The 12,084-nt window shown below is 42.9% G+C and overlaps 1 protein-coding gene across 1 annotated transcript in view; it reads right to left on the bottom strand.

Moving 5' to 3' along the window:
• Nucleotides 1–12,084, bottom strand: part of MYO5A (myosin VA) — a 236,091-nt gene that overhangs the window by 32,777 nt on the left and 191,230 nt on the right. Inside the window, exons 28-29 of the mRNA XM_080650082.1 lie at nucleotides 7,976–8,203; nucleotides 3,227–3,327 (exon numbers count right to left, since the gene is read on the bottom strand). Coding sequence (XP_080506208.1) covers nucleotides 3,227–3,327; nucleotides 7,976–8,203 — 329 coding nt within the window. The remainder of the gene's footprint in view (nucleotides 1–3,226; nucleotides 3,328–7,975; nucleotides 8,204–12,084) is intronic.

The raw sequence follows: 12,084 nt of genomic DNA, 5'->3' as shown, positions 1-12,084 counted from the left end.
GTCCTCCAAGACTTCTGTGTTGATACGGTGTTTACATAAAACAAATTCCAGAGCATGTTCTATTTTCCACCTACCATCTCTCCCTGAAGAGTTGACCTATTCGCATGGTCTCAATTGTATATATTATATGCTGATGACATCAACATTTATATTTCAGCCCACACATCTCTCCTGCTTTAGATCTATATTTTCAAATGCCTAATGGATTTCTCTCCTTGGATGTCTTCCTAGCTCCTTAAATTCAATATCTGTAAATCTACTAATCATCTCCGCCCCATACTTCCCTTCACCTCAGACCAGGATCACAAATGGCATCACCACATCCAACCAAGTATCCACAGCAGACACTTCAGAGTCATCCATCACAACCCCTATTCCAATAAAACACAAGGCTTTACTGACCTCATCTTCCTATGCATCTTCAAAGTGTCCCACTTCTCTCAATCCCTAATGCCACAAACTAAATCAAAGTCACCATAACCTAGCCTCTTAACTGGTCTTTATGCTTTCAATCTTGTTCCACTACAATCTAGCCAGGGTTAGCTTTCTAAAATTCAAATCTCGTTATATTTTCCTACTTAAAATCTTCCAACAGCTCCCACTATCATTGAAGTGAAGTCCAAATTCTCTAATCTGTCTCCCCAACAGCCCATAAACCCTGTGAAAGTAAGGAGTGCATTTACCTTGCTGACTGCTAATATTCCCAGTGTGTGGCACAGGACCTGGCATTAAACAGGCATGCAATACATCTCTGGTAACTGAAGAGCTCAGTGGATGAAATAACAGCGTAATCTGGCTATTTTTATACTTACACAATCTTAGATACAAGATATGTGCTATTTATATTTTACATTCATAAATTAAAATTCAAGTTTAACCAAATACTCTTATCAACATTTTCCACCCTTGCCCATAAAAGAAGATATTCTTTAGTTTGTGAAGTATTTCTATATGCCAATCATGGTACTATGCACCAGGAGACCCAGACTGCACACTGATAATAGAATCTCCAGAACTGCCTTTCTCTGTGATCATCACTGGCCATATTATTTAAAGCATGTAGCCTTTTTAGGTCCGAGTTCAATAGCACTAAGGATCTGCTGGGAAGGGGGTGAGAAGAAGCCTGAGGGAATTCCAGAGACAAGCCTTTATCCGATCTAATAAAAGAGTAATATACAAATTGACCATCACTCCAACACACAAGATCTCTGCCCCCATGTGGTCAAAGATGGCTGCCCCCATGTGGACGCAAGATGGCCACCACAAGATGGCCAGCAGGGGAGGGAAGTTGGGGGGGACCAGGCCTGCAAGGGAGGGCAGTTGGGGGTGATCAGGCCTGCAGGGGAGGGCAGTTGGGGGTGACCAGGCCAATAGGGGAGGACAGTTGGGGGGGGGACCTAGGCCTGCAGGGGAGGACAGTTGGGGGGGGGGACCTAGGCCTGCAGGGGAGGGCAGTTGGGGGGGGACCAAGCCTGCAGGGGAGGGTAGTTGGGGCAACCAGGTCTGCAGGGGAGGGCAGTTGGGGACAACCAGGCCTGCAGGGGAGGGCAGTTGGGGGGACCAGGCCTGCAGGGAAGGGCAGTTGGGGGGGACCAGGCCTGCAGGGGAAGGCAGTTAGGGGCGACCAGGCCTGCAGGGGAGGGCAGTTAGGGGTGACCGAGCCAGGAGGGGAAGGCAGTTGGAGGGGACCAGGCCTGCAGGGGAGGGCAGTTGAGGGGGACCAGGCTGGCAAGGTAGGGAAGTTAGGGGTGATCGGGCCAGCAGGGGAGGGCATTTGGGGGCGACCAGGCTGGCAAGGGAGGGCAGTTAGGGGTGACCGGGCCAGCAGGGGAGGGCAGTTGGGGGCAACCAGGCCTGCAGGGGAAGAGTTAGGGGCAACCAGGCCGGCAGGGGAGGGCAGTTAGGGGTGACCAGGCCAGCTGGGGAGGGCAGTTAGGGGCGATTGGGCCTGCTGGGAGCAGTTAGGTGTCGATCAGGCTGGCAGGGAAGTCGTTAGGGGGTGATCAGGCTAACAGGCAGAAGTGGTTAGGGGCAATAAGGCAGGCAGGCAGGCGAGAGGTTGGGAGCCAGCAGTCCTGGATTGTGAGAGAGATGTCCGACTGCCCGAGTAGGCCCTATCCCGGGGATTGGGCCTACACAGGCAGTTGGACATCCCACAAGGGGTCCCAGATTGGAGAGGGTGCAGGCTGGGCTGAGGGACACATACCACCCCTCCCCCCGTGCACAAATTTCATGCACCAGGCCTCTAGTCTTGTTATATAAACTCAGCTATAAAAAAAAGCCTCAGGAAAGTTCAGTCATTTAGTGATGGTACAAATTCTGCATTCTCAGCCAGCCCACCTAAAGTTCTTAAGTGTAGAGTGACTGATCTAAGTGCCATCTGCAATTTCATTCACATTTATAGTAAATGGAATAAAACCAGAGTTAGAATTTTCTTAGAACAACTTAGGGAACATGACAAAAATATGGTCTCAAATAGCAGGGTTCTGCCCTAACAATTATGGAACCCTTAGAGAATTATATGGCTACCACTAATATGATTTCAGATACTCCATCGTTTCCCTTCACATTAAATTTTGATTACTGGAAGCTGCAGTTGCCCCTAACAACACTCACAAATAACCAGCCTGAATGAGGAATGAAAGGAACTACCCAAGACAATCAACAGTGAGCAACTGGTTTCCTCCTCAAGGCTAAGACCTTAAAGATACAGACATATACACTGAGTGGCCAGATTACTATGATCTCTGAACGCATAATAATCTGGACCCTCAGTGTATATCCTATATAATAAAAGGCTAATATGCAAATTGTCCCCTCGACCAGGAGTTCGACCAGCAGGCAGGCCGGCCAACCGCCCATATCCCCTCCCCCTGGCCAGGCTGGCCGGACCACACCGATGCACGAATTCATGCACCAGGCCTCATATATATATACACACACACTGAGTGGCCAGATTATTATGCATTCAGAGATCATAATAATCTGGCCACTCAGTGTATATCCTCGTGATGTGAAGAACATTTCCCCTGACACCTTTCATCAATAATGCTACCTTGTTATAAATGAGATTTTATTGAACATATTGAAAAACTTGGATTCCCTTTCAAGGTTAGTTGATGTCTACTAAAGCAATGTATAAATATGTTGACTTTCTGTATAAGAGGCTAAGAACCAAAGATCAACATGATTAAACCAAAATGGAATAAAAACAGTATCAACTTACCTGTTTGTTTCTTTCAAACCAATGTATGCTTGCGCTATTTCGCCTTTATCTTTCATTTTTTGTACATCTTCCAAAAGTACTGTGGCATCTGTCATTGTATTCTGAAGGGGAAATGACACATTTCCACATAAAGAACCAACTCACAAGCTTTGGCCCACATACGACATATTCATGTGTTTATGTGCCCACCACAACTCTGCCCCTCCAGACTCCAGAGGGCAGGGGGGCACAGGTAGTCAAGGAAAAGGGAAGCTGTCAGTCCTTCTCTTGAGAATTCTTAACGTGCTGCTATGAACATGGTGAGATTCCGAATACCACAGTCCTGTAAATAAAATAATTGACGGGCTATGTTGTTTTACATTGTGTGTGTGTGTGTGTGTGTGTGTGTTGGGGGTGAATATATATATTCCATTATATAGTTCTAAGGTGTTCTTGACTGGTTATTGCTCTAATGCTGTATATACTATATACTTTATACATATAAAATAGGTTTCATATGTTTAAAAAATATATATATACACATAGTACAAATATATATATTTCAAAATATATACACAGCATTAGAATAAAAACCAGGCAAGAACACTGAGTATTTAGTGAAATGGACAAAACTGTTCTTCCTACTACTTTTTGATCAGTTATTATAATAAAACATTTGTTATTGTAACACTTATAATATTACAATATCAGTTATAATAACACACTAAAAGTTGGTCATAAAGCTCATTCTTCCATGAAAAACTCAGTACAAAGAGGTAGCATTCAGATGTATGCTTTAGCAAAATTAAAAGCTTTTCGTCACATCTTTAGCTATATATAAATGGGAAGAATTTAGCTCCTTATAAATATCTACAATCTGCTGTTATTCAATTCTTTATCCTCTGTTACAGTATCACATGGTACATAAGCTTTTGAAATAAATGCCTGGCAGGTCAGAATTACTGAGGATCCTATATAATAAAAACCCACTGACCGTAACGGCAGAACGACCAGAATGACCGCTCAACCAGTCACTATGAGGTGCACTGACCACCTCTTGGTCTCTTTCCCCGGCCGGCAGGCTCCGATCGCCACCGATGGTGAACAGGGAACTGGGGTGGGTAGTGGGGGATGCGGGTGGCACCAGGCCAAGGCCCCCACCCCGCTGGTCACCCCACACACAGAGAGCAATGGGCAGTGGGGGTGAGGCCAGCAAGCAGGCAGGAACGGCAGAACTCTCAGTCCCTCCCCTGGCTGTCAGGCTCCCATCACTGGATGAGGGATGGGGAACGGAGAACCCGGGTGGGTGGCAGCGGGGGGTGGGGCCGGCTGCTGGCAGCCGGGGAAGATGGCCCTGATTGCAGGCTAGGCCTAGGGACCATACCCGCGCATGATTTCATCCACAGGGCTTCTAGTTTTATATAAAAAGAACTTCCCTGTTAAACCTTTTTACTTCCTTTTTATTTTTCCTTTATGGTCTAATCTGTCTGAAAACCACTATAATTTCAAAATTTTGCTTCTACTCAGCTATTCTCTTATCTCTCCTAAACCAAAGCAAAAATACACAATAAGAACCACTGTTTTATAGTCTCTAAAGAATACACTTTAGAACCCACGGGGCCATCCTATTTGTCTAAATAGTACATATCTGATCCTTTCGTCCAAGTTTGTTCCAGCCAGATCTCACAACGAAGTGGCACTCACAGAATCCACTTCAAATACCAGGATCTTAGATAACTTGAATGCCAACTAGAGGCCTACCAACACTTGCTTTTGAATGTCAGTGTTTATTAGAAGCATCCTTTTTCTAAAAAAAAAAAAAAAAAAAAAAAAAAAAAAAAAAAAAATCCCACTTTTCTCCTAATGCTGTTCTTTTGTGAGTTTATAAATGTATCCTTAGAGAAGACCAAAAAAATCTGACAAAAGCTATTAACAAAAGCTTATATTTTATTACATTTTAAACATCTTTTCCAGAAACACCACATACAGCATTTCTTTAGCTATTTTTATAAATATTTTAGTACACATATCATAGAAAATTTCCTTTTTCTCTGAAAGGAGAAAATCTTTTTATTTCATAAAGGGGCATACTCAGATTTTTAAGTTTTAAGTAATAACTCTCAAAGGCCCAGGTTCTCTAATGCTACATGTATTCTCTGATATCTGAGGACCTACTTATAGAATGTGGTTTTGAACTTTTCATAATTAGGTAAATTGATCTAATTAACTAATGCAGAGGAAAGCTGGGCCTCTTAGTGTGTTCCTGTGCTGAGCCAGGCCTCTTAGTGTATTGCCAATCCTTCCCTCATCTGGCCTATCTTAGCTAAGAAGTGGTGGCTGGGGCATGGCATCAGACTTAGATTCCCAAGTTCCTGACTCACTGCTCAGTGTGTCTCCCCTGAGCCAGTGACCGGAAGTCCTGAAAGGGTTGAACCATGTAGGAAAATCCCACCCTTTCCAGGTGTGCTCAGCAACTCAGGCTCCTCTTCATCCTCAGACCCACAGCTGGTAGACACGTGAACACGGGAGATCCTCCAAGTTAAGGGCTCCCTCCCCCGCTCCCCACTCTGTGGATGGCCTACAACTACCACAGTGAAGCACAGAGCTGGCTGTGAGTTAGCAGTCAGTCAGGGAGGCCTCTCTGTGAGCCAGACTGGAGACTACTATTATCCACATTTTCCCACTGACTTCCCAAATATAAAAATAGACTTGGTGGCCAAAAAGCATCAATTGCATATATTGAGGGATATTTGTAAACTAACATTAGGATTAAATAGTATATACTAAAAATTTTATAATTACCTTGTCATCCTGAAAATCCCAAGTTGGCAAGCACAAAAAACAAATGGAGAAAACAATAAACCCTTACTTCTATAAATAAATTCTACATTGAGTCTCCATCATAACAAATAAGAGCTAACTATAAAAAACAACCATGAATTGTTTCCCTAAAACTAACTCAATAGATAAATAAATATTCATAAAACTGACATGAGGTGAACGTTAACATGTATTTATGTGATGGCAAGTCTTAATTCTCAGAAACAAGTGCTTGAAATTCTGTATTTTTTTATTGTAAAGTATTTTTAGTAGTGAAAGAATGACCCTCCTGTTAGAGTACATGGGTAAAATTCTCTCCCAGTGTCTGTGAGAGTTACAGTGAAGCCTCCTAGAATACTCATGGGGGTGGAGCAGACACACTAGACCTGGCTGGGCTGGATCATCACCTTGCTCACTGGGTGTCACCACTGTCCTGCAAAGAAGTTATGACATATGTGTTTATGACTAGAAACTGAGTGGAATGAACAGCCCTGGGGTATTTGAAAGGTCTTTATCAGCATCATGGGCATTTTTCCCAGGAGAGGACAAGCTGCTACCATGTGTAAGCTGGAAGCTCAGAGAGCAGAAACCTCGATTAGACAGGGCCAGCCCATTAGGGGCTAACAAGCAGTCGTCACGTGGGGTATGTGAGCTGGGTAAGTGAGGGTGTGTGATCCCAGAACTATGTGCTCTGTTAGCTGGATTGTTTTTATGCCCCTTGGTTCATTTTTCTTTTCCTTTCCCGTAACTTTTACTGAAGTTTCCTATGAGAATACCAATTTGTCACAAGGGAACCAGAGGAAGGAATCCTAATTGTGGACTCTGCTCCAGCTAGCAAGCAGAGGCGAGAACTTGTTACTTGAGTGGTCGTCAGCCCCAGGGAAGGCGAGATGTACATATAGGGCCAAGCCCAGGGAGAGACTCCCAATCTCCAACTTCTCATTTCAGACTTAAGGGGCTTGAGATTTGTTTTAAAATAAGGAAGGTCATTTCTTCATATAACTCCATTTGTTACCGGGATTTTCCAGAATTTTATATTTTCTGGATCAATGTTAATCCTAGGTGAGAGTTGCCATTATCAAATCCAAACCTACGTGCAAGGTTCGGTATCTCAGCCACCTGCACAACTACCATTTCTAAGAGAAGCACTCTCACATCTTTCAAGCACCCAGTTCATCATATATCACAGTCATATTTCATTTGGCATGTCACGCAGGTGGGGTAGTTTATTGCCTCAAGCTTTGGTAACACTTTGCTGCATGAACACAGGCAGGGACACAGATCAGGATTTAAGGTGATTAATCCGGTAATTTTTATCTGATGGCACATGACAAAAAGGCCCATTTCTGATCAGCACATGGTCTCAAAATACCTGAGGGCAGGAAAGGACTTCAGAGGGCCATCTATATCTTCCAGCATGGTCCTTTCTGCTGCCTCACTAACCACAGCCCCTCCTGCTGGGACAGCTTCCCTAGTAAACAGAACTCCCTGAAATGAGCAGAAATCTCCATGCAACTTCCACCACTGATCTCCTTTCTAATCTCTCCGTGTTACCTTTCCAGTTAAACAGGCTACCTTCAACAATAATTTTAAAGTCGTTCATGCCTTCCCACAGCAAGACAATTTACGGATTTGTGTACTTAATAGCATTTTATTTTTTATCAAAATTTATTGTGGCCAAATTACTACAAAAAATAACTTTAAAAGCACTTGGCTCATGAGTGAGAGATGAGACTGAATACCATTTGGGATTTCATGTGCTTTTTGCTCACTCCAATTGACATTTGCAATCGTTTTAAAATAACACTGAGATTTAAAAAAAATTGTAATATCTTCATTTAGACTAAAAATGCTCTTACGTGTTTCCTTCGTTATACATTGGACGGAATGGATAGACAGAAACAGAGGCCAGAACCCCAACACCCTCCTTAGCCACTTGCTTGTGCTTACCTTGGGTTGGATGGCCTCTTTCTGGCTCACCAGCTGAGACCTCAAGATGAGGACCTCCTCCTTGCGGACATCGAGCTCCTCACTCACAGAGGTAAGCTGCTCCATGAGGACACGGTATGCTGGTGCCCCCGGAGCAGTCACCTCTGGGGCGCTTTTCTCACTAAGGGCTTTGCGTAACTCATTTAGCTCATTTTTCAGTTTTTTGTTTTCTGATTCTAGTTCTTGTCGCTGTGTAAATAGACAAAGAATAGTTCATTGCTGTCATCCTCAACTTTACATTGGAATATTCACCTCCCCCCAAGATGGTAGAAGAATTCTGCTGGAAAAGACTGTCAGAGCTACCCTAGTGAATGACTTCCCAGGTTCTACTGGGAACTCTACTCTGCAAATTCAGGAAGTCTGACATCAAGTAGAATTGAGCAAGGTGAATGGTAGTTTGCTTCATCAACCTAAATTCCAGAGCCGAATTTATTCCAGGCCTGCCCACGGTGTGTTCCCAGGCCTGGCGATTGCTGAGTTCCAAGGGGCGAGTTTAGCCCAGACCTAGGAAGCCCAGTTTTGTTTGTGGGTAAATAAATGTAAGGGCAACTATGAGGGTCCAGCTAGTCAGGTTATTTCCAATGAATAGTTCAAATGAGTGACTCCCTGAAAGAAGAGGAACATCTTTTTATTTCCTTTGTAAAACAGAATGAAAAGACCACTGAAATCTTAGGCTTTTAACTTCTAATAAAAAAAAATTACCACATCACTTAAACTAATTCAATTCCCCTTAGTATTCTGATGAAAACAAATAATCTTTTAAAAAAATATGGAAAGTTCCACAAGTTTGCATGCCATCCTTGCACTGGGGCCATGCTAGTCTCTGTATTGTTCCAATTTTAGTATGTGTGCTGCCGAAGCAAGCACAGATATATCTTTTTCACACTTCTTTCCTGTGTGACATGCTTGTGAAGTTGCTGGCAGAGTTCTGAGAGGTGGGAGGAAGGATGGGCCACCTCCTCCTTTACCATCCAGATGGACGCACACATCCTTTACACGCACACATACCAGCAGCCATCCGTATACTGCAAGGTGCTGCCCTCTGCACATCCTGCTCAAGCAATGGCAATGAGAACCCAGAATAGAGTTCTCACATTGAACTATATTTACTGGCACTAGAATACAAATGTCACAGAATACCAGTTGAGAAACAGTGCAGTAGACAGTCATTTAAAAGCACCATGTTTATACCTGAACCTAATACAAAATAATATTGAATGTGAACTATAATTGAAAAATTTTTTAAGTAAATAAATAAAAGCACCATGATGACTTATTTAGCACATGAGATAAGGCCTTATGATAGTGGACATGAAGTACTTCTGTATAAAGATAAAATATTTTATTGCTTTTTTTCCAGAGGCAATCTTGTGCTTGTAGCACCATATCAGACTTTTAAACATGTTTTAGTAAAACTATTTAGTCTTTTTTTTCCTAGTTAAGAATAAGTAACCTTTTCTTTCATGAATTAGTTTAACCTTATGTGCAAAAGAATGTTCCTTCCTATCCCATCTCCCATCAACTGGTACTCAGATGCGCATTGCTCATGTCTGCAACAGAAAGCATGGCTGTCTTTACTCTGACACCTACGCTCTGATGCACTGTTTCCTAAGCTTCCTCGAGCATCAAGACTGCTTGGAGGACAGGTGCAGGGCCTACCCACAGAGTTTCCAATTCCATAGGTCTGGAGTGAGGCCCACAAATTTGCATTTCCAAGTTACCAGCTAATGTTGATGCTCCTGGTCCAGAAACAACATTCTGAGAAACACTCACACTAATTCTTGGGAACTCTGTGATCTAGGCTTCTTCATATACAGAGGATGTCTTTATTTGTTCATTTTTGTGTGAGGTAGGCAGAGTGAGTAGAGCTAGAGATCAGATTCCTAACCCCATTTCTCTGACCTGTCCCGTCCCATCTCAACAGGTTCTGGTCTTCTGGACAGAGAGTGCAACAGGCAATGAAAGTAGGAATAACAGAGGTGCCCACCTGCTGCCACACTTTTCTCCTTCCGCAAATATAAATACTACTCAAGTAGTGCATTTACTGCAAGAGCAAGAGATCCATTCCTATTGTAATTAGAAAGGGTAAAAGGGTCTTTTTAAAAAAATATATATTTCTTTATTGATTTCAGAGAGGAAGAGAGAAGGAGAGATAGAAACATCAATGATGGGGTATTTTAAAAGTAAACACTATATATATATATATTTTTTTTAATTAGTTTTCAAACAAGTAATGATAGGAACCTAAGATGGTTAGAAAGATTCCTTAGCCTGGCCAGCATGGCTCAGTGGTTGAGCATCACCAGGAGGTCATGGTTTGATTCCCGGTCAGGGCACATGCACTGGTTGTGGGCTCAATTCCCAGTGGGGGGTGTGCAGGAGGCAGCCAATCCATGATTCTCTCTCATCATTGATGTTTCTATCTCTCTCCCTTCCTCTCTGAAATCAATAAAAATACATATTTTTAAAACACACACACACACACACACACACACACACACACACACACACACACCACGCACGAAAGTTTCCTTAGTCTGGAGACCTGGATTCAAGAACAGACTCTATCACCTATGAGTATATCTCTTAACTTCTAACTCCTCAGAGTACTAATATTTAAAAATAAAAAACTTATCTCAGAAGTTGTGACAATGACTAAATAAGATAAGGTGTAGGAAAAACTTTTCAAACTATAAATACAGGTATTATGAGTCAAGCGTTTTTAAAATATTAGTTTAAAAATTCTAACTATCTTTCGGGGAAGGAGCTGATAAGAGTGTGGGTTTGGGCACAGTAAAGGACAGGCATTCTCTGTACCAAGATGCCATACAGCCTGAAGAGGAAGCAATAGTCAGCAGTTCTGTTCAGTGGGAAGTGGAAAATCCACAGAGGACAGGGGCCTATCAATGAGCATAAATTACGTTCCAAATCGCAGTATTAGGGAAAAATATATCAGGACTTGACTTGAAGTAATATTACTGAAAAAGAAAAAAAATTCAGGACAGTTTAGAGAGACCCTAGGAAATCTCAAATATACATAAAGTCTTTAAAATAATGAGTTTCCTTATGCTATTTTGTGGCTTTTCTAACTTTTAGTTTTGTTTTAATCATAAACCTTACTATAATTTTCCACCCTAGACTATAATTTTAAAAAGCAGAAAATAGTAAAAAATTGACACAGGCAGAAAATATCTGAGAAAAATAAATTTAAGACTAATCCTATATAATAAAAGCCTAATATGCTAAATGTCCGGTCGTCTGTTCAACCAATCAAAGTATAATATGCTAATGATATGCCAAGGCTGCTCAACTGCTCGCTATGACATGCACTGACCACCAGAGGCAGATGCTCCAACTGGTAGGTTAGCTTGCTGCTGGGGTCCAGCGGATCAGGATTGAGCAAGATGGGCCAGACATGCCCTGAGCCCTCCTGCATCCCTCCCTGGCCCCGATCATGCACCAGTGTGGTCCCTAGGCCTGGCCTGTGCCCTCTCACAATCCAGGATCCCTTGGGGATGTTGGAAAGCCGGTGTCAGCCCAATCCTGCAGGCCAGGCTGAGGAACCCCACAGGTGTGTGAATTCGTGCACTGAGCCTCTAGTATATTAATTAACAACCTAGAAAACTTCTGAAGCTGAGGTGTTTTGAGAGCTGTCAGCTTGATAGCTCAGACACTGCAGGGCTCAAAAGGTTCTCATTCTGGAAACCAGAGGAAGGAGCCAGGGGCTGGGGCTGGGAGCAGGTGTGTGTGTGTGGGGTGGGGGAGAGCACAGCCTGCTATCAAGGAATGGATTCTTCCCCACCCACCCCTAAACTTCAACTCCTGTGTTACCAAGGTACTTTGTATGTCAGGAACTACTGCTCCCAATCCAGTGCCTGTCGCCTTTTTCAAGTGCTCTGGGACACACAGTGGCAGTTTATTACTGTCCAGTTAGACACTGCCTTTAAACATTAAGAAGATACAACTTTCCACCTTTATCCCCTTCCTCCCAACTGTTGTTGTTTTTTTAAAAAAATAAGTTAGAGTATGTTTCTACTTTGCAAACTAATGCTTAGCAGCCTTTCTCTTCA

The sequence above is a fragment of the Plecotus auritus genome (assembly GCF_963455305.1).
Source record: "Plecotus auritus genome assembly, chromosome: 1".
NCBI classification, from domain to species: Eukaryota; Metazoa; Chordata; class Mammalia; order Chiroptera; family Vespertilionidae; genus Plecotus; species Plecotus auritus.
The sequence above is the reverse complement of the archived record's forward strand: the minus strand, read 5'-3'. Positions and strand labels throughout refer to the sequence as shown.